Genomic DNA, 22,969 nt, shown 5'->3' with positions numbered 1-22,969 from the left:
CCAACATATCAACATTCCTGCCAAACTTGTCATCTGTGAACTGACTGAGAGGCACTTGATGCCCTTATCTGGATCCCTTACAAAGTTTTTATACAGAACTGGTCCCAATATTGAGCTATGGAGAGCACCACTGGTTTCTGTCTGCCAACTGGATATAATTCCATTCACTACCACTCTCTAGGTCCAGCCATCCAGCTAGTGCTTAACTCGGCAAAGAGTGTACCTGTCCAAGCCCTGGCCTGCCAGCTTCTCCAGGATAAAGTATCCTGGGAGAAAGTATCAAAGACTTCATTTATGTACAGATAGCCAACATCCATAGCCTTTCTCTCTTTCACTTGATGAGTCATTTGGTCAAAAAGGAAATCAAGCGGGACCTGCCTTTCCTAAACCCATTCTGACACCATTCTGGCTGGACCTGATCCCTTGGTTGTCCAGTTTGTGCTATGTTATTGCACTCAAGATGATCTCCATAACCTTCCTCAGCACTGAGGCCAGCTGACAGGCTTGCAGTTCCCTGGATCTTTCTTTTGTAGATGGGCATCACATTGGCCAACTTCCACTCATCTGGGGCCTCTCCAGTTAACCAGGACTGATGATAAATAGTGAAGAGTGACTTGGGGAGCTCCTCTGCCATCCCTGTCATCACGCTAGATTGAATCCTGTCTGGCCCCATAAACTTATGAGTGTCTAAGTGACACAGCAGTCACTAATTACTTCCTCATGGATTGCAGCAGGTCTCTTCTGCTCTCTGACCTTGTCTACCAGCTCAGATGGCCAGTTGCCCAGAGAATAATCATTTTCACTCTTAAAACACTGAGGTAAAGAAGGCATGAAGTACCCCAGCCTTTTCCTCCAGCCATCCTTAGTGGCAGCGTACCCGTCCACATCCAATAAAGGGTGGAGATTATTCCTGTGCTTGCCCTTTCTTGTATTTATAAAAGTATTTATAAAAACTTCTTATTTTCCTCCACAGCAGTGGCCAGATTGTGTTCTGGCTGCATTTTAGCCTTGTTAATTTTCTCTCTGTGTGACTTAACAGCATCGTTGAACTCTTCTTCCGGTTGCCTACTCCTTCTTCCAAAGGTCATAAACTCTGATTTTTCCCCCCTTAATTCCTCCCTATTCAACCAAGCCAGCACACAGAAACAGTCTGGTCCTGTGCCTATAAGATTTCCTTCTTAAAGTACTTCTAGACTTCTTGGATCCCTTTGGTTTTAATGGCTTATTTCCAAGGAACTGTCTGAACCAGTGTCCTGAACAGGGCAAAGTCCACCCTCCAGAAGTCCAAGATTTTGTTGACACCCCGGAATATTGAAAGTTCACATGTCATGGTCGCTGTGCTCAAGATTGCTCCAACCACAGCATCTCCCTTCTCTGTTTGTAAGCAGCAGATCCAGCAGGGCAGCTCCCCTGGTGGCCTCACTTCCCAGCTGTGTTGGGAAGTTATCTTCAGGCACTCCAGGAATTTCCTAGACTGCCTCCTCTCTCCTATGTGAAATTTCCAGAAGACATCTGACAGGTTAAAATTTCCCAGGATTTCATGACAATCGTGAAACATCAGCCCTCTGATTATAGAATAGTTCACCCACCTCCTCTCCTGGTTTGTCTGTAACAGACTCCCACCAGGATATCTGCCTTTCCAGCCTTCTCCCTGATTGTCACCCATAGGCACTGAGCCTTCTCATCACTATCCTTGAGCTCTGTAAAGTCCAAACACTTTCTAATGTTCAGAGCCACCCCACCACCTCTCCTTCCTTGCTTGCTCCTGCTGAAGAGCTTGTAGCCATCCAGTGTAGCTTCCATCACTCTGGTCATCCCACCACATTTCTGTCATTGCTTTCCTGCTGCACAGTGGCCTCCAGCTCCTCCTGTTTGTAACCCGTATTACATGCATTGGTGTAGTTGCCAATGAAGTTGCCACTTCAGCTGGACTACGGATTTTACTCCTAGCCCTGGCATCCCACCCCTAGGCTCATCTTAAGTGAGCCTGGCTTTATTCCCATCCTCCTGCAAATCTAGCTTAAAGCCCTCTTAATCAGCCCTGCCAACTCATGGGCAACAATCCTTTCACCCCTTTGAGACAGATGAGCCTCATCTGTCCCCAGCAGTCATGGTATTACATCAGTTGTCTCATGGTCACAGAAAGAAAATTCCACTGATGTCACCAGCCTTCAAGCAATGTGTTGATCAGGTGGGTTCTCCTGTTTATTTCAGTGCTCTTCACTACTACTGATGGATCAAGGAAAACACCACCTTATGCTTCTGTGCCTTCAACCAGTCATCCTGAAGTCCTTTCTGATTGCCGTAGGACTTTTTTCCTCAAGATCATCATTGCCAACCTGAAGAAACAGAAGTGGGCAATAATCAGGGGACTAAATCAATTTAGAGGGTCTCACAGAATGGGTCATGTTGGAAGAGACCACAGCGGGTCATCTGGTCCAGCCTCCCTGCTCAAGCAGGGTCATCCCAGAGCACATGGCACAGGATTGTGTCCAGACAGTCCTTAAATATCTCCAGTAAGGGAGGCTCCACAACCTCTCTGGGTGATCTGTCCCAGTGTGTGGTCATCTGCAGAGTAAGGAAATTTTGTCTGGAGCTTCCTGTCCATAACTTTCTGCCCTGTCCACCTCAATGTCCACTTATCCAGGCAGCACTTGCTGAGTTTGCCTGTGAGGATATTGTGAGAGGCATTATTGACTCCTTGTTGGAGTCAAGTCTATTGTTGGAGACAGTATCCACTGCTCTTACCTCATCCATGCAGGTAGTTATTCCATTATAGAAGATATTCGGGGTGGTCAAGCATTATTTACCTTAAGTGAATCCATGCAGACTACTCCTGACTACCCTTTTGTGTTCCATGGGGATAAAAGAGATGGTCTCCAGAAAAAGATACTCCATCACCTTTGCAGGGATTGAAATGAGGCTGACTAGCTGGTTGTTCCTTGGGTCTTCCTTCATTGCCCTATTTGAAGACTTTTAGTTCCTTCGAGTCCTCAGGCATCACTCCTAACCACCACCTTTCAAAGATGATTGTGTGCAGTTAGCTCTCTCAGCATTCATAAATGTATCCTATCAGTGCCCATGGTCTTGTGGATGTTAAAACTGCACAAGTGTTCTCTAACCCAATTCTCCCTGATCAAGGGAAAGGCTTTCTTCCAACATTCCTTTAGTCCAGCCTCCTGGGTCAGAGATTCCTGGTGGCTGGTCTTGACAGTGAACACTGATGGAAAGAAGATGTACAGTAATTCCTCTGCTTCCTCTGTTATCAGTGTCCCCCCTCTATTTAGCAATAGGCCCACACTACCCTTAGTTTTATTTTTGTTATTAGAGGAGCCCTTCTTGTTGTCCTTGACATCCTTGGCCAGATCTAATTCCTGATGGGCCTTGGGCTTCATTGTCTCAACTTACCCTGACAACCTCTCTATATGCATTCCAAGTAGCTTCATCCCACTTAGATCTCCTATGTATTTCCTGTTTCTGGGTGAGTAGTGACAGAAGCTCTTTATTCCTCCATGGCGGTCTCTTGCCCATTGCCCGATTTCTTGCTCACTGGCCTGCATTGGGATGCCAGTTCTTGAGCCTGGAGGAAGTGATCCTTGAATGTCAACTCCTTTTCCCCCTGTTCCCATGGATTCTTTCAAGAGAATTCCCTGAAGTGGCCAGAGTTCTCTCTCTTGAAGTCCATGGTTAGAATCTTAATTGCTGCATTGTTCACTCCTCACCCAATAGGGAACTCTACAGTCTCATGATCACTACCCAGCCAAGGCTGCCCCAAACTTCACATCTCCCAGAAGGCCTTCCTTGCTTGTTAGTGTGAGGTCAAGCAGCTACAACATTCCATGTGGGATCCTCCACATGATGATAGGGAGCTGTTATCAGTGCTTTTCAGGAGCCTGCTGGGCTGTTTGTGTTTCACAGTGATGGTTCTGCAGCAGATGTCAGGGTAATTAAAGTCCCCCACAAGAACCAGCGTTTGTGTTTCTGAGGCTGTTTTGTGCTGCATGTTGAAGGCCTTATCCACTTCCTTCTCCTGCTTGGGTGGCCTGCAGCAATTACCCACAACTGTGTCATCCCTACTGGTCTACTCTTTAACCCTGACCTGTAAGTTTTTGACTTGCTCATCATCTGCTGCAAGACAGAGCTTGATACGTTCTGGGTGTTTCCTCACATAGAATCTTTCTCCTAAACAGAATATAGCCCTTCATGACAACGTTCCAGTCATGTGAGCTATTCCACCACATCTCTGTGATTGTAATTAGGTCAAAGTCCTTTGTCTGCATGCACATCTTGTTTCTCGTGATTGTTTTCCTTACTGTGTACATTGGTGTACACAGTACATTATAGTACACTGTGTACATTATAGAAGTATTTAATTGTGCAAAGGGTTCCCCCCGGTCTGTCTTGTGATTTCATCTTTGGATGCTTGTACTCACTGAATGTATTCCCTTTTAAGTCTCCTTTTGCTGCTTGGGTGGTCACTGTAGTTCTCCCCTTCCTGCACCTTATCTTGTCGAGGTTGGCTCTGTTCTTGTTCCCCTTTAAATCTAGTTCAAAGCTCTCTCAACAAGCCCTGTTAACTCGTGAGGTAAAGTCCATTTTCCCCTTTGAGACAGGGCACCTGGTTGGTGCCATCAGGTTCAGTGTTCTATAAACTGACCCATGATGAACAAAACCAAAATTCTGATGGTAACACAGAGTTGTGTTCCAGGGTGTTCATCTGCATGATTTTCTTGACAAGACAAAAGAGACCATAACATGTGTTCCAGGTCCCGTTTTCTTCTTACCTGAAGGTACTTCTTACCTGAGCCCCAGGTAGGCAGCAGACGTCCCTGTGGGATAGGTCCAGCTGGCATACAGAGCCCTCAGTTCCTCTCAGAAGAGAGTCACAGCAATTACTCTTCTTTTTCTCTTACTTAACTTGAAATTGAGATGCATTTGGTTGACTGACCTTCTCTGGGCACCCTGCCAGGTAGACCTTCACCTTCATTGTCATTTGCTTCATGCTTAGATTCTGGAGACTCCTATCTATTTCCTAAGGTTGCCTGTGAAGGCAAGGGAGGCGATTCTCCTGCTGCCCCCAGCAGGGACCTGTTTCCTTGTCTTTTAGATACCTTCCTTCTGTCTCATGACAAGAGTGTTGGAGTTCCTTGAGTTGTGCTGAGCTTCCACCCCCTGCATTTCTCTCAAGGGTTTTCACCAGTCTATTTTTCTATCAGACCCCCGGTACTCTTCAGGCTCTCTACTTCCTCTCTAAGATCAGCAGGTCATCCACCTGGTCCCACTTCACAGAACTGTAGTCTCTTCTGCCCTCTGGTGCTAATGCCAAGCTCAAACACTCCCTGCAACTGTAGGCCTGACCAGATGCATGCTTCTGAGGGAGGTCAGTCTGGGTTGCTGTGCTCCTTCTAGCAATGGCTTTTGGCTTTGTGGAGATCACTGTTGTGTCTGTTCTCATGGGGTAGGTGAAAACCACCAGATGAGCTCTCCTCAGGAGCTGGTGGAGGGCGTCACTCTGCCCTCCTACATGCCCTGCCCACACGAACTGCTGCAGCTCTGCCACATCTTTCTGATGTGCCATGTTGTATTTGCCCACCTTTTCACTGTGCTCCATGTTGCTCATGCTTGCTAGAGTCGTTTAAATCTTCCTGGGCTGCTCTGGCAAGGCCCTCAAGGTGAAGGTTTCACTTAGGAGAGCTGGGCTCTGCCAGGTCTTCCACCTCTTGGGTTTCCCTGACTCTGGGAACCCTCTACCAGGCTCTGCAACTGTAGCCACTGCTGTTGGCTGTTGTTGTTGCTGCCATTAAGTGCCTTCTTGGCTGATAAGGTCAGTTGACTGCCCGTGGACCTATTATCTTGACATTGTGGTTTGAGCTATATCTGACAGTAATAATAATGAATAGGAGCAACTGAGCCACTGTAGTGAATTTTGGAACATGGCATGTAATGTAAGGGTCTTGTTTTCCTGGTTGTAATGCAAGGCAGCACTTAAAAGTCTGTCAACTACATTTGTTAACAGCCTGACTTTGGAAAGCTTCCATTTTACTCTCCTTCCTGTATATGATGGTTTTGTTGCTGTTCTGATTTAGATCTGTTTGTTCTTTAATGATGAAACCCCTGCAATTTGTTCCTATTCAATATATGTCGCTACCTATTCACTGTTTAGCTCACACTAAAAAGAAAAGCAAGTAAAGAAAACCATCTTTTGTTGAATTCCTTTATTAGCCAGAAGCAGTGTGGCAGATAAACAAATGAGAATGAAAATAAATTTGTATTCTTCATAACACTTTTGTGTATAGTACCATGCAATATTAAGGGGGAGTTGTGCCTTTGTGTTTTAAAGATGGTAAAAATCTCATGTAGAATATGTAAGGAAAGTGTTTTGTATTCTCAAACATTGTGTGATTTTGCCAAAAGTAGTCACATAAAGCATGATAAACGCATACTAAGTGTGGATGGATTTACATGTGGAGAAGAAGGGAAGTTGCTGTCTTTATGGTTGTAAGTGAGGATGTTTTGTTTTGTGTTTTCCCTTACTTGCAGTCAGGTAATTTTTTTAATATTAACCATTTTTCTCGTTCCTGAAAGGTGTAACTGTTGTGACATCAGCTGTGGTGGAATTGCATTCACCTATGAAAATAAAAACAACACTAAAACTGGACTTCAGATTTGACTCACTGACTTTAGTGTTGTATAGTCCAAATTCAAAACAGGTAAGTATAATTTTGGTTACTAAGAGTAATCAGCAGCTTTAAGGTTGTCTAGAGTCCTGGAAATTCTGAACAAAAATAGTTTATTTTATGACGGAGAGAGTGTGTTCTAGCAATAATAACAAATGTGATGGAAATGACAGAACAGGTATTTTAGCTAAATTGCTTTTGGCAGTTGCTATAGGAAATATAATAGCCAGTGGCAGCCATAATACGTGGCATCTTCTAGTCATCAGACTAAATATCTGATGAGGATTTATATTAGTTTAAAATACAGTTTGAGAAGAAAAATATGCAGAGGAATGAAACATATTTATTAGTTACACATAGAAATGGATACATGGACACACACAAAATGGTGGAGAAAGATTCTTAAATTTGTCAATAGGAGTGCATTTATATTCATCTTGATTTAAACATACAAAATTTGTCACCAGATTTCTGACTAAAAGTTTGTAATTTATTATAAACTTAGATCTCTCACTTATGTAAGCTTGCCTTAGAAAGATGGTAGAATGGCAAAGCATTGCTCTTTGAAAGTTTTTCTTGTATGTTGTTGATTGTGGTTGTCTTTTGAATTAATAGTTGGTTTATTTGATTTATTATTATTGAAAATATGATCAGTTGGAATAAAACTGTGTATCAAACCTATGTATTATTTTTTGCTACCTGTAATGAAATGTACAAATGTTTTGTTTAAACAGGTTAACAGTTTGGATCAGAGAGATGACCTTTTGAAGCTTGCAGAGTTTAAATTAGTTCTCATGTCAGCTGCTCTGAAAATGTTATCAGATGGTTCAATGAATGCTTCAGTCAAACTGGCAAACTGTACATTAGATGATAAAAGACAGTCGATCCAGAAGGCTACACCAAGGTCTGTAATTTTACATAATTTGCTGTTTATTAGAGTTAGACAAAGAGTTTATAACATTTCAGTTTTTATTAGTATTCTGTTAAAACTGCAATTGTTTAATATTGGAATTCTTGAAGTACATGTTACTGTTGGATATGTGTTTCATGTGTCTTTTGTTCAACGTGTATTTATGAGAGACCAATGCTAAATACAAAAAAAAAAAATAAACTGAGCTTTAAATACAAATTTAATAAACGTGCATAGAAAACAATTTCACTTTCCACTTTAATGAAGTTCTAAGTAAGACTGAGATGATGTTTCATGAATACTAACAAACTTCAGTAAAATGTAGTACTTTTGATGTGAAAGCAAGGAAATACAATAGTTTGTCTTGTTATTAACACCTTTAATTACCAGTGTATGGGATTCCAGTTAGTTTTAAAGTTATATAAAATTTGTGATAATGTTTGTATCAGTCATATTCTAAAATTATTTGTGTTGCTTTTTAAATTTGGTCTTGTTAATGTATTGCATCTGGAATGAGAATCTCGACTGGTTTTCAGTATTCATGACTGGCTTTTTACTGTTTCATTAAATGCCTCCTTAATTACCTTTCAGAATGGTGGAAATGAAACATGGATTTGAAAAGAAGGTTATGGTGGATGTAAACTACAAACAGGGGAGAGATGGCACTGTTCTTGACGTTATTGTTCAAGAGATATACCTTTGTGCAAGCATGGAGTTTCTACTTACTGTAGCAGATATATTCCTAAAGGCTAAAGCAGAGAGTGCTGCTGCACAGACAAATCTCAGACAGTCGTTACCTGTAAAGGACCAAGGTATATACCAGTATACACCAGTAATAGTTTAAAATCTGTATTTGAAGATCAGCTTAATTTTGATGTTGTTATAGTATGCAAAAAATACAATACTCCTTTTATGCTATTTCCTATGTTTATATGTATGAACAGCTTGCAACTGTTGATGTTGTTAGCTTTGCATCATGGAAATAGATTCATGACCTTTTAGTTTTTGTTTCCAAATGAAGTCTGGTCTTACTAGAGAAAGAAGACATCTGAAAATGTATGTTTAAAATAAAATGGGAATAATAATGGAGTGTATTATATTGTGCTTACATATGGAATCTGCCTGTCTGATATTGCTGCCTAGAAATGTCATTTCATTTGTCCTCTCATTTGCATTTCTTATTACATCAAAAAACAGACCTTTAGCGTGAGTGCCTGACATCAAAAATTGGTCCATTAGAACAGGAAATTTTCTTTTTATGCTTCCAGGCCTCAGGTAGTTCTCATCATGTATGCCAAAGCAAGTACCAGTTTTTTTGATATTATTTTCCTAAGTATCGTAGTTGTGTCCCTCTCAGCCAGGCCTGTTGTGATTATTTGCTGATGATCAAAGTCTGAACAGATAAGGAAGTCTTATATGAAATCATATTTTTATTGCAAGTGTTTACGTTAGGCATCAGTAATGCTGCATTATTGTCGTGTGGAAAAATGAGAGTTTGCTACTCCAGAGAGCAGAAAATGTGCGAGCATTTTCTTAAGACTGTGTTCAGAGTTGGCAAATGTAGTTATGGAGTGAAGCTGATACATTTGTTAATGCCAGAGAAAGTAACATTTGTGATACTGTTAACCCTTGTCATTTTGACAGAGAAGCTTCCTGAAGTCTTTTGTTACACCCAAGAGTAATTAGATATTAAATGGTTTTGTGCCTTCAGTGAAGGGCATAGAAATGTCAGTTACAGGGATCTACAGATTTCCTAGCACTACTTATGCTAGATCTTGCCCCTAAGTAGTCAAGGCCTTCCTATAAGTTACAAGAATTAAATAATTATTATAATCAATATTGTTGATTATAATATTAATTATATTAATCATTAAATCACAACAAGAGAGTAATTGAAATTTAATCTTTGAACAATTAAACTAATGTAATTTATATTTCTGAAGCATCTGCGCAGCCTGTATCTACGATGGAAATGAACATTGTTGTTAAAAATCCAGAGATTGTGTTTGTGGCCGATTTAACAAGAAGTGATGCTCCTGCATTGGTGGTTACAACACAGTGTGAGGTCTTCATTAAGAGTAGCCCTGAAAGGTACAACATGACAGCTGCTGTTAGAGAGATACAGATGAAAGCATGCCCATTTCTTCCAGAAGAAAGGAAAGAGAACATTACTACGGTGAGTTTGCAACCATTCAATGTGTATTTTAAAGGTGCTGTTTAACTTATACTACTAAAATACAAGTAATTTCTGAAATGTTCTTCATTAAGATGTATATACCAGTATAGTAGTACACATTTACAGTATAAGTATAATTTTATGATTAACATTTTGTTGATTTTATTCTCTTTTGTCTGATACGCCTAAAGCATTATCTTGATCTGTGACAATGGGGTTTGGTTTGTGTAACAAGCTACAATTCACAGTCTCAGGGAGTAAAATGTTAGTTGTCTTTCATATCCCATGTAAGCCAGTTAAATAGTAAGTGTATGCTATGTCAAATGCAGTATAGTTAATTTGGAGTGCTATCAGTCTAAAACCTTGTATTAAATAGCTATGTAAGAGAATAATAGTGTCACCAAAAGAAAAAAAGTGCATATAGGAAATAGTTTACTTATTGTGTACTGTTCATAAATTCCTTTATTTTAAGGTCCATATATCTGTTATGTTAAAACTACCTATTTGTATTTTGGCAACAGAAACAGACTTGTTAGTTACTGATCAGGTGGAAGTGCATTGACTCCTCGAGTTTCTTACAGCTTTTCTGCCTCTACAGCAGACTGTTCCTCAGTTAATTCTGTGATGATATTGTTGCATCAGAGAAAAAATTCAAATTGACTGTATATGCAACAGTTACCCATGTCCTCAGACCACAGATGAATTTTGAAGAGCAAATCTTTTCAGTTCTCTGTTAATGCCTGCTTACTTATGGAGTGATATAGGAAAGACCAAAGCTATATGCAGAAAGGACTGGGGCTTCCCTTTCGTCTCAATTTCAGGTAGAATCATAGCACCTCAGTTTCTCCTTGGGTATAAACAGTCTTTAATTTCACTAAAATGTTACTCTAGTCATTTAGAAAGTGATGCACTGGCATTGATAGCCACAATACAATGCAAAGTTGTTCGACTTTCATTTTTGTAGCTGGCAAATGTGGCATAAACATTACTTTCTTTGTAGAAAGCTATTGGAAGGCTTCACATCAAGTTATCCCTCTTACAGGATTATCTTCTGATGGAATCTCTTATCTCAGACTGTAGAAACGGGGCGGTGGGGGGGAAAGATCTGAATCTGACAGGATGCTTGTGCTATACATAGTGAAAAAAGCTTCAGAGGACACTAGTTTTAGTGCTTAAAACAGTACCTTCCTTGATGCAGATAGTTCTTGAGAAGAGTGGGGAAAAAAAAGTTACCTGCAGGTAGGAGCATAACTGCTCCTTTTGAAAACGTGCGTAGGCAAACCTCGGAACCCAGGTTTTCTGTAAACAATCTAATTTTAGTCTGGAGGAAGTGTACTAGTTTGAAAACAAGCCCGTGGGAGATTCCAAGACAGAAATATAATTTAATAGGAAAATGAAAATAAATGCAATAATACAGAAACACTGACAGAGTCAGGATACAGCCTGACACCCTGTTGGTCAGGGTGTTGGTAGCAGTCTGATTATATGGCGGCTGCAGTGCTTTTGAAGTGGTAGATGATGTTCTGTTGAAGCAGTGATCCTGTGGAAGGGTCTGATCTTCCTCTGAAGGTCCAGTGGTGGTCACGGAGCTCTTGTCCTTTGGGAATCCAGTGGATAAAGCTGCTTGTGGTGTTCCAAACCTCAGATTATATCCAGATAGGAATGCTTGTTTCCTTCCCCTGGGCAGAGGATCTCACAGTGGGATGATGTAATTTTATCAGTCATGCAGTGAGGCTTGATTGCCCATTATCAGAAGATACCTCCAGGAGGGAGTTACCAGGGATGAGTCATAGAGGAGATAAGGAACACTGCCCCACCTGCTTTTAAGAATTTATGAAAATGGTAATAGAATACATACTTTTGGATGCACCTTACATCAACCTACGACAGAAAATAATTGGGTTGGATGAATTCATCCTTTGGATGACAAAATCATCAAAACTGAAAGAGACCTTTAAGATCATTTACTCCAACTGTCAACCCAGCACTACCATAGTCATCCCTAAACCCTATCCCCAAGTGTCATGTCCAGACGCCAAGTAGGGAAACTAACCTCCAGATATAAAATAGTATAAATAATGAAGGGGTCTTTATATATTTCTTATATGTGTGTTGGTCTAAAGAGGAATCTGTTATTTTTCATTCCTGAATGTAATGCGGAGTAAGGAAAAAAGGTAATTTGAGCAATAGGTTAAAAAATAATATTATGGACAAAAACTTCTGTTAGATCAAACTCATTTGGGAAAAGTGTGGTCAAACTGATTCAGGGTATGTCTGTGCCTCCAGCATCTGATTCAGATATGGACAGAGATGTCAGAAAAGATTGTACAGTCAGTATGGTTTGAAATTAGAGTTTTTGAAAGACTGATCATCTCAGATGGTGATTGGAAAGCAAATTTTCCTGTCTGGGCAGTGTCAGTAGAGTCTAAATACATCTGGGTGCTCTCTATGTATTAATAGCGTAGCTCTGGTTTTGTTTATGGCATACCTCTGATTTGGTAAACTTTGGCAAGTGTAAATGTTCAGAGACTGATTGCAAAACAAAGTTGGAGCTGAGTGATTGTGATTCCAACAGTTATATTGTTATTTAGGAAAAATGTAACTGTGTCCTTGCTGTGTTGCAACTGAAAAACTGGTTCTCAAAAGTCAGGGACATGAGGGTGCAGTGCATTGAAGATATCTGTAGATTTTACTGTAAGAATGGAGTTATGGAAGTGTAATGTATTTTACTGTAGCTAATGTTTCAGTCTTTAATGATTGAGAATGCCTGTGCTGATGCATCTGGATGCTTGTTATTTCTTTCAAAATGTTAGTGTTCAGAATTCTCTTAATTTTGAAAAGCCAAATATTGGTAAGTTTTCTTTCAGTACTTTTTATGTGTATGATTTCAAAGTAATTTTTTAAAAATATATTTTTCTCTATATGACATGTTTTTTATGTTTTTGTGTAGGTATTGCAGCCTTGTGACTTCTTCTTTGAAATGAAACAGTCAAGTACTAATCCACAGACAGCTGATCTAACCATTAAATCTCTAACAATAGAAGTAAGTAGGCTTGTATTGTGTTTTTAGTTTTCTACTTCCCACTGAGCAGGCTATGAAGTTGCTTCAGGAATGACTGAAGTGGGGAATCATTCCAGTTCATCATTAGGTCACCTACCTAATGAAGCACATCAAAATGAAGAAAAATTGAAAGTGAACAACTGTGTCACTATGCTTCAGTTTTGAAATCCCTGTTTTATAAAGTGGCTAGTGTGCAGAGATAAGTTTTGAAGTGTTCGGATAAATCATTGAATGATGTAGAAAGCTTCCATCTGGAAATAAGGCAGGGGTTGCAAATCTGAAAAAAATGAACTACTGCATGTGGAAGGGAGGTATCTTCAAATGAGAGTCCTGTTGAAAATGGAAGTATTTTGTTATTGTAACATACTCATTATGCTTTTGTGTCTGAAACTAGCTGTTTCTGTACCAGATACTCATTTCCAGTTATTCCAATTTCTTATTTGTAGGTTTCACCAATAATCATAAACACTGTAATCACTATTACATCAGCCCTTTATCAAACTACAGAAACAACTAATGAAGAGATCAGTCAAATTCCTCCTGACTTATGGAATAAGAAAGATATAAAAAATCTGAAGTTGTGGTTTCTTGAAGAGACTAATGAAAATGAAGATAAAAATCCAAACACTGAACTGGTTCCCACAGGAGAGTCTTTGAAAATTAATATAGAGTCTGTTTTTCTAACACTCGAAGCTGGAGTTGGGCACAGAACAGTGCCTATGCTTTTAGCCAAGTCCTCATTTGTTGGAGAAGTCAAGAACTGGAGTACTCTAATCAACCTACATTCTCGTCTTGAGCTAGAGGTGAGCAATCTTACATAATGAAACAGAACTTTTCCTAGGGTGCTAAACCCTGTTGTCTAAATATTACATACAGGTTGTTTAGACAATAAAAGAAAAATAACCCATATATTTGATACTAAACTCCTACAGATATATGTTGTGGTAGCATGATGGGAATGAGGGGTTATGATACCTGAATTTAAATGAAAGTCTGATGCATGAAGATGAAATGATAATTAATGGCACAGTAATTGGTGTTAGGCAGCCTAACGTTGACACACTTTGCCAGTTCCTCAAGAGCTGTTACATCAATGTTAAATGTTGGAATCACAACTGTCTGAAAGTCTCTAATATTCTTCAGTTAATATTACAGTAGAATATATAATATGTTGTTTCTTTAAAATCCAATGTGGTACAAGTTCATAAAACATCCATACTGGCTCATATTTGGAAGTTAGTGACAAAATTCAGTGATTGTTGTAGGTAGATTCTTCCTTATTTATAGTGCTTTTGAATTCCAGTGCACCTGCTATTTAAGCCAAAATTGTATTTTAAGTGTCACAATTTTTACTACTTATTTAGAACTCACTTCATAGTAGAGATTTAGCTGCCTCATTTATTTCTCTAATGCATTTGTGTCATTTTGTAGTAGCAGCTGAAAGATCAATCTGATTAGTAATCTTTTAGATTACTAAAATAATTAACATACTTCTAAATCTGAATTTTTAATTTAAGTTTTATATAAATTTATATAAATTCCTAATTGATTGCTGGATTTTGATAGGTACATTATTTTAATGAGATGTTTGGCGTGTGGGAACCTTTGCTTGAACCACTAGAAGTTGAGAAGACTGACTTATTCAAGCCATGGACTCTTGATATCAAGGTATAGTTTCCAAAGCTGAACTCAAATATAACATTATGATACCTTAGAAAAAACAAATGCTCTCCATCTTTCATTTTTAGACTGATCTAACAATTTTGTTCCTTCTTGTTGGTTACTGAAAGTTCTTTCCCAAGTAGTAGATGAAACCAGTTCTTATACAAGGAATGATCCAGATTCACAGATCTGTTAAATATTGTCTTTCAGGTGGCAAAATTTTATTCTAGTAATAAATTGAGTATTTATTAGATATTGAGGTTAGTTTACTAGATTACCAGGGTAATCATAAGAGCTTTATATCATTTTGTCCTATAGACCATGTGCTAATGATGCATTCAGGGACTTTGGAAAGACAAGCCACTGCTCTTGTTCCACAATAGTATGTGTAGCAAAAATTGTGTTGGAAAAACTGATAGCTGTTGAGTAGCACAAAGAGTACTCTGGGAGTTGTGCTCTTACCACCTCATTTTCAACTTTCCTGGAAATGGTCTAGATTGTGGTCTCAAACTAGATAAGGTTGTTACCAAAGGATGTGAGGTACCTTTTTTTTGTCTTCTGTCTTAACTGTTTCATTTCATTGTTTCCTGACTTTTTTTCGAAACTCTTTAAGCTTTTTTAACCTGAGAGTTTGCTCAGAAGTAAAGAGCCACCCTTTTCCTAGGACTGTCATTATCAAAAGCTTTTCACAGTAGTAGCCTCAGAAGGATAAAGACTATGGACTGAGATACTGCTGTTAAAAATACCCCTGACAATTTTGCAGAAAGGTGTAAGACAAAATACAGGAGACAGGTAGAACATAGTGAGTCAAACCTCATGTCTTCTCACCCTGATATGAAATACAACATTTGGAAATACATAATTTCCTGAAGTGTTGAAGGGTAGAGAAATGTATTCCATCAGGTTTTTTTATTATTTTTTCTTTCAACAAATGAAAACAAAATAGGTATTTGATTTGAAAACATGTGAAGACTAAATGTGAGGACTGTTTTAACATTAGGAAGTCGATTATGAGTAACATTTTACATAGTGTCACTCGAGGTTAAGACAAAAGTTAACACACAGTATTTACTAGCTATGTTAGTAGTTAGTATATATATTCTTCACTTCTGAATAATCATAAATTTAGCTGCTGTTACTGGAATTTTATTGACTTCCTGAGTATATGATTTGTCTCTTTTTCTATCCTTCTTTGTCTCTTCTTTTTATTTGAGAATAAAAACTTGACCAACAAAAAAATGGAAAACTATGCCAGGACATAGAAATGGCAAAGGGAGACACAGAGAGTCTTGAGGTGAAACTTTCTTCCACAGAATGAGTGGTCAGATAAGAATTGTTTAAACATCTCCTTTCAGATGAAGAAGGCTAAAAAAGCGCTGTTTGAATCAGATGATGAGGAAGAAGAGAGCTACAAAGTTCCAGAATATAAAACAGTAATAAATGTTTCCTCAAAAGACCAGCTCAACATCACATTGTCCAAGTTAGGACTGCAGATGTTAAGTAACTTGGGCACGGTAAGAAAAATTTCTTAACTATGTGGTGTGAGAATTGCTAGATGAATACTTTCAGATATCATCTTGGTGAAGCCTTACTCAATATGTTTATGTTTTGTATCGATTCTTTGCTTTCTAGGCATTTGCTGAAGCCGCTAGTCAAACTTCAGACATCTTCAAAAAAGACCGAGCACCATTTGTAATAATAAATTCTTTAGGAGTTCCCATCACAGTCTCACCTAGTGATTCCTTTAGTGTCCTTAATGTTAAGTTTGGAGCAAAACTCTTTCATTTAGAAGACAAAGAGAGTTTAAATATGGAATTTGTCAGAACTAGAGATGAGAGTGACCAGTTCACAGCAATGACAACAATGAGTAGCAAGAGATTTTACATTCAGATCTGTAAGTTCCAAAGTTCATGCATCTTCTGTTTTTGTAAATATTTATCATGCTTAATACAATGTCTTGTACAGGTCAATAAATTTTGAAGGACAGCTTAACATGAAAGAAGTGTCTCTTTGACTTCTAGATGCGTGGCAGTATTTGAAGTCCTGCTTTACCCTTTACTGCTTAATCTTATGGATATCATACATTTTAGTTTTTGCAGCATAGGTTTTCTACTGTGATAAATTATTCATGTAATAACCTTTATCGCAGTCTTGTTTGCATTTATATGTTATTGCAGAATTCAACTGCTCAAAATAATTTTTATTTCAAAATTGGAATCATATGTATGTTTACAAAAGTTACTCTTATGATGGCTGTTTTTAAAAAAATGGTTTTAAATAGTTTTAAACAAACCATAGATAAAGCTAAAATTAAAATTTAGCTATTTTTAACGGTGTACGTCTTTACAATTTGAGTTATTGTAGCAATTGACAGTTTTTCAAACTCAGCTATATGATGTATTAGTTGAATTGTTTTTTACAATATGAGACCTGTACCTTGTTAATAAGCCGTTACATCTTGTAAACATTTCCTGTGAGGCACTAATTTTATTTGCAGTAGCAAAACCCACTTAAATATTTGAATGATGAACTCATTTACTCTTTTCCTTGTGGCAAGAAAAGAATCTTTGCTGTTTCCTTAGTAACACTGCAAGAGCAGCATATTAAGAGTGCTGATTGTACTTCATCCGGTGGGTGGTTTTTTATTATTAGATTGAATGATATAGAAAATTCTATTGAATTCATGTTTTTGTCTTTCAACCATTTCTTTATGCTCCTTTTGAGTGTTTCATGTTTCATCTTGTAAATTCTAGGTCCGCATAATCATTCTACTGTGGAAAAGATTCCATTGACTAAAGTGGGTCGATGTATTTACAAAGTGAGACACGAGGAATCAGGTGTTGAAAGGTCCATTGTCAGTCAAATTGACACTGTTGATGGAAGCAAGATAATAACTATACGTTCCCCTATTCAGGTCATTATATATCCATACATTTAATTTTTTAATGAATGAAAATTATCCTGTAGTCTTTAAATAAGCATTAAAAATATATTTTAAAAACTTACCTGATTGGTCTATATAACTTGGCTTTGTGTTTGATTTTTCAAGAATAAAAAGCATTTTCAAAGTGAGAGATGGGTTGGATGCGGGAGGATATCAATCAGATTTTGGATCAGGATAATTTATTAGTAATGTTAACTAATATTGGCTTGAATTTTGGTCTTGAACTATTTGCTTTGTATGAAGTGATCAAACTTCTTTTAATCTTACCTTGGTTCCTCAAGTTATCCTTCAGTCAGGTTATTTAGTTTTCTTCATCCTGTACAAGTGATACATTATTTTCAAGTTTAGTGTCAGTTGAAAGGGGAGATCTTTGAGTGTATATGTCTTTTGATTAAATAGTATTTTTGATAGACATGGTTTATAGCTGCAGTGCTGAATCAGATATTACAGTTTTATAGAGATAATGTTCCCATTACATTTCAGTTGCTTTTTTTCACTCGGAGTGGTTTATGACTTGATGAATAACAAAATTTTACTGTTTGATTATTTTCTATTTTTTTTTTTTTTTTTTACTAAGAGCTAATTAATGCCATTAAATTTACCTTGAAATAAATGAAAAGGTGTGTTTGCAGGATAGATAACTATGTGCCCAATAATGGACATTAATTATTTAACCTTAAATTTCTGACTTCCCTTACATTTTTACTATATGGATTTTTGAACTTTGTATGTATTATATTTTTAGGAGACCAGTGTTTGGAAAGTTACCATGTAGTTGAGATTTACTTGTCTTTGGTTTTTCAAAGTCTTGTTGACTCTCCTTGAAAGGCATTTATTTAATAAATAAAATGTAGCATTAAACTGCACAACCAGATCATTTAGAAAGATTCTTCTGAAATACTGACATTGAATGGTATGTGGGTAAAATGAAAAATAAGACTTCTCATTCTTGCTTTATTAAGCTCAAATTATAATTTGTCTTTACAATTTTTCCTAATGCGTGTTGCTGGATTTTTGTTTTACATAGATAAGGAATCACTTTTCAATCCCATTTAATATTTTTGAAGAAGGAAGATGTTTAGGGACTGCTTTACCAGCGAATGAGTTCAACATACCCTTTTCCTCTTACAGGTACTTTATTGTAATTTTTTTTTTTTTTAGTAGAATACGTTTATACATTATTGATTATTGTATCCATGTAATTATGCTTAAAAATTGTTTACTCTTGCTACCTAATTTTGGATCCCGAAAACCTGGGGTTTTTGAGCCTTCTGTGCTTTCAGGCCTGGACCCCCTGGAGAATAGTGCTTTTGACTTAAGGCCTTGGAAACAACTTCAAAATATGAATAATAAGTTAAAATCATAAATACGTAGAGAATTGAAAGTGTGTGCTTTCACATGGTGATGGTTTTAAATTTAAGGTTTTTATAGTATAGCAATAGGTGTGAAACAAGATGAAGAATTTTAGGTGGTGTCAGTTTGTTCATCTTTCCTCCTCCTTCCTTCTCCTTCTACTGTTTCAAGTAATAGTTTCTGATTGGTCAGTCAGTGTCACTCTAAGAGAAATCTAGTTATTGGGTCAAAAATGTAAATAATATAGGTATTAATTCTCTGTTGAACTGTTTAGCTTTAAAAAACCTTGTACCAACTTCATCTCAAGCCATTTTTCTTCGCTTCTAGCAGGTAGCTAGAAGTGCTGTCATACACTCTGTGCTTTCTGATAAAATATAATAAGCATCCAAGCCAAACACAAGAAAAACTGTTTCAATCATGTTTCTGTTAATCCTAGCTCTAAGTAAAAATCAGACGAAACTGAGACAAATCACTAATTAGGTGGTGCAAAGCCCGTGCACTGCTGGTACAGCCTAATACTGAAATAATACTGTGCTGTCTTTACTAGGTAGGAGCTTCTCAGGGCATGTAACCTGAGTTAAACAGAGTACTATTTCATTGTTGAATTGGAAGTATTTTGAAATCCATTTTAATTAACAAGTTAATTAGCTAAGCTACTTAAAATATCCGTACCGTGTAAAGTGTATATGATACACTTCTTAGTGGGTGATGTTTGGTGAATTAGTGCAGCTTTTTTTTATTTCTAAAAGGCTTTTTTTGTTTGTTTGATTTTGAAGTAAAAGATTAAAAGCTGTACAGTTTATCAAAGGTGTGAAAAAAGACTCATCAACTTTAGAGAAACTTAGCATAGAGCATAGCTATGCTATTATCACATTCAAGCCGATAAGAAAACTGCAATGAATTGGAATGTACATTTTAGCTGAAATGTTACTAAATTTTAGGTAGGTAGGTTTGCTTTGATGATTTTTTTATGGTTGCAGAGACTTCTTCCTTCTGTTTTCTCCCAAGCACTCTCCTTATTTTACAGCAAAAGCTTTGTATTTTCTTCCTTACTTAAGTTGTATTTTATTGTATTCTCATTAATTTGTTGATATATCTAACCATCTATATAAGATTTAGTGATATTCTGATTCATTGCACAGATGAGTTCCCCTAGACAGTCAGGAAACGTGTTAAAACAAAAATTTCACTCAGGAGCAGCTGTATTAAATTAAAGCCATTGCCTTATAAAAGCCATGCGTGTAAACAATCCATGAACTAACCTGTTGCTTTATGTTACTGAAAAGAAGGGCACTTTCTGCACATCTATTCTAGGAGTAAGCTGTTGATCCAAACCTTTAGCTTGGAATAGGAACAGAGCAGCACTTGTAAGGAAATTCAGTAGTCTCTTAGTAAGAATCTCTAATAACTCTTTTTTTTTAAGGGAGGTATGTGGAGGTATGGAACAAAAAAACCCTACTGTTGTAATACTATGAAATTTTGGGATCCAGTCCATCATTCGATACCTGATTTAATCAAGATAAAGGCAGGCAATGATCTACTCCTAGAAATCTTTCAAAATAAAAATAATATTAGAATGTCCCTGTTGCATAGTACTTTTTATAACTGAAACATTCAGACACGTGTTAAGTGTTTAAAAATGTTTTCATTTACAGATCCGTATTGAGTTTGCAACCATTAGCCAATGAAAACGGAGTGGGAGAATATGATATGTGTGAAGGAATTACGTTTGATGAAATTATGAAAAATGTTGACAGCTTATTACAAAGGAAATGCCAATCTGTGATGTCAACTAACCAATCACTTATCATCAATATTGTCCCTGTAAAAGATTCATTGACAACTTCACTCGGTGCAGAAGATGAATGGGATTTTCCATACGTTGTTCATTTATGGCCTTCTGTTCTTCTCCGCAATCTTCTTCCTTACCAAATTACTTATTCTGTAGAGGTAATTACATAATGCTTGAATTTTAGTGGTATTTCCCACTTAAAATGTGAAAGCTGGTTGAAATGGAAATTAAAACAAAGGGGTTTTGGTGGAATATTTGTGAAGCAAGTTCACAGATCTTATAAGGGCAAGTCTTACATAGTCTAATAAAGTCTGTATTTCCAGAATTGAAATATTATCACAGAATGTGAAGTGTGGTGTTGTTAAGGCATACTTCAGATATATGTGAAATAAAACTCAAACACTGTACCGGTTGGGCCCTGTGGGAGTCACTTAGTTGCCCGAGTGCAACTTCAGCCTAATTAAATAATGCAGCTTTTTCTGTGAAGACTACCTCAAGTGGATCCTTCTTTGTTAGCATTTTATGTGCAGTCACTGACTTTCAGCAGTAGCATGCTTTTAACAAATTCTCATAGGCCTTCCTTTTTGCCAACAGCCTACTGCCAGACTTCAGATTCTTTCCAGATGAAATTAAACAATCACGTGCACTTTGACTGTTAATAGGCATTCTTTCCAGTGCCAGATGAGAGGTAGTCTTGAGTAAAATACCTAAAACATGCAGCACAGACACTTAGCACTGTGTATTTCATTCTATGCATCTGGTATAATTGTGTCCCACTGATGTCACTTAGGGTAATAGAAATAAAGTTGGGAGACAGATTTTTTTCAGATGGTCTTAATATTTAGTATTTGAACTCAAATACTAGAATCTAATACTAAAACTTCATTGCAAATAAACAATTACTAGGACTGGAGTCTGTGGCTTGTACCAAATATATGGAAGCAATGGGCTCTGTATGTCTTTCACAAATTTAAATTTTGTGAAGAAAATACTGTGTTGAGGAAATTCGTTGTTTAAGAATATTAGCATGTTTGAATTTGGTGACAGGTGGGTTTTTCAATTTGGATATTGATGACAATACATTAAGGTTCTCTTGGCAAAATGTTTTAAACTAGATTTTGAGGAAAGTAACATAGCTAAATAGGACAAAAAGTATTTTAAAATTATGCCTGAAAAGCTTGTATCTTAATTTTTAAAGCTAGCTAAAAAATAAAAGTTGATATGAATTTTGTGTGTGATTAATGTAAGTGTATCCTGTTTGGTGTCTGCTTGTCTTTTTAAGGGAAATGGGAACAAATATGACACTCTACAAGAAGGATGTTCTGCCCAGATTCATAATGCAGTCTTGGACCAAACAAAACTAGATTTGCAGTTGCTTAACTACCTTGATCAAAACTGGAGAAGCGAGTACCATATAAAAAGCAATCTGCCTGATATCAGCTTCACAACGTTTCACTGTGTCACAGAGCTGGATAAAACTGAACTGGATATTGCTGTTCATGTGACCTACACAACTGGGCAGATGATAATAGCAATTCACAGTCCCTACTGGATGGTGAATAAAACCGGTCGAATGTTGCAATACAAAGCAGATGGCATTCACCGCAAGCATCCTCCAGATTACAAAAAGCCCCTCCTTTTTTCTTTTCAGCCTAAAAACTTCCTTCAAAATAATAAGGTATTGTATTTTGCAAACTTGACAGCTTATGTTGTTGTATGAAGGCATTTTTACTCTTGAAAATATATTTTCTCTGTCCTATGCTCTGTAAGGGGCTTGAAACCTGTAATATCTCTGTCTAAAAACAATGTTTGAAATAAGTATGTGTCAAAGATGCTTGAGATAGGAAATGTACATTATCAGAGGTTTTGTTAAGGAAGAGATCCTCACTTTGAAAGAAGTTCACTGATAAGTATTTTCTAAATAAAACAAATTCCTTTTACATTTATACTTTATCAATAAAGGTTCTTATTCCAGGTAAGACATAGAAATTGTGTAGGAAATGTAAAGCTGTGGTACTTGAACAATGAATGCTCTGTGAAAAAATTAATACTTGCAATGGTGGTTGGTAGATTGGTTCTGGGTTCACAGAATGCTAAGGTTAAATTCACCATTTGAGTTTTCTGAGTTTTTTAATTTTAATGTTATTGATGGATGAATTATATGAGAGAGATTACAAGAGTGCATTGACTTTCCATTAAAATTTTGATTACGATGTTTTTTAAGGAATCTTCCTCTGGAATGTCTTACACTTAAAATGCTTATTCCACATGGGTCATAAGTAAGCATGGTAAAAAATACATTTGTGAGATGATACTGAGTTGTTACGTCTTACATGGAAATACCGGTGTTTCTATTTGAAAGTTATGTTTATGCTTTCTTTAAATATATATATA

At 37.2% G+C, this 22,969-nt stretch overlaps 1 protein-coding gene across 2 annotated transcripts in view; it reads left to right on the top strand.

The window, feature by feature from the left end:
* The window catches only part of VPS13A (vacuolar protein sorting 13 homolog A), a 107,856-nt gene that overhangs the window by 49,541 nt on the left and 35,346 nt on the right, over nt 1–22,969 (top strand). Inside the window, exons 36-48 of one of the 2 annotated variants that reach the window (XM_056513431.1) lie at nt 6,586–6,710; nt 7,412–7,581; nt 8,179–8,399; nt 9,531–9,763; nt 12,714–12,806; nt 13,271–13,627; nt 14,391–14,492; nt 15,842–16,000; nt 16,119–16,380; nt 17,240–17,400; nt 18,458–18,561; nt 20,439–20,733; nt 21,858–22,253. In XM_056513431.1, the coding sequence (XP_056369406.1) occupies nt 6,586–6,710; nt 7,412–7,581; nt 8,179–8,399; nt 9,531–9,763; nt 12,714–12,806; nt 13,271–13,627; nt 14,391–14,492; nt 15,842–16,000; nt 16,119–16,380; nt 17,240–17,400; nt 18,458–18,561; nt 20,439–20,733; nt 21,858–22,253 (2,678 nt within the window). The remainder of the gene's footprint in view (nt 1–6,585; nt 6,711–7,411; nt 7,582–8,178; nt 8,400–9,530; nt 9,764–12,713; nt 12,807–13,270; nt 13,628–14,390; nt 14,493–15,841; nt 16,001–16,118; nt 16,381–17,239; nt 17,401–18,457; nt 18,562–20,438; nt 20,734–21,857; nt 22,254–22,969) is intronic. The other variant, XM_056513432.1, reaches the window with a different exon arrangement.

This window comes from Oenanthe melanoleuca, chromosome Z (genome assembly GCF_029582105.1).
Source record: "Oenanthe melanoleuca isolate GR-GAL-2019-014 chromosome Z, OMel1.0, whole genome shotgun sequence".
Classification (NCBI taxonomy): domain Eukaryota; kingdom Metazoa; phylum Chordata; class Aves; order Passeriformes; family Muscicapidae; genus Oenanthe; species Oenanthe melanoleuca.
Note: the sequence above shows the minus strand (reverse complement) of the source record. Positions and strands in the feature narration are given on the sequence as shown.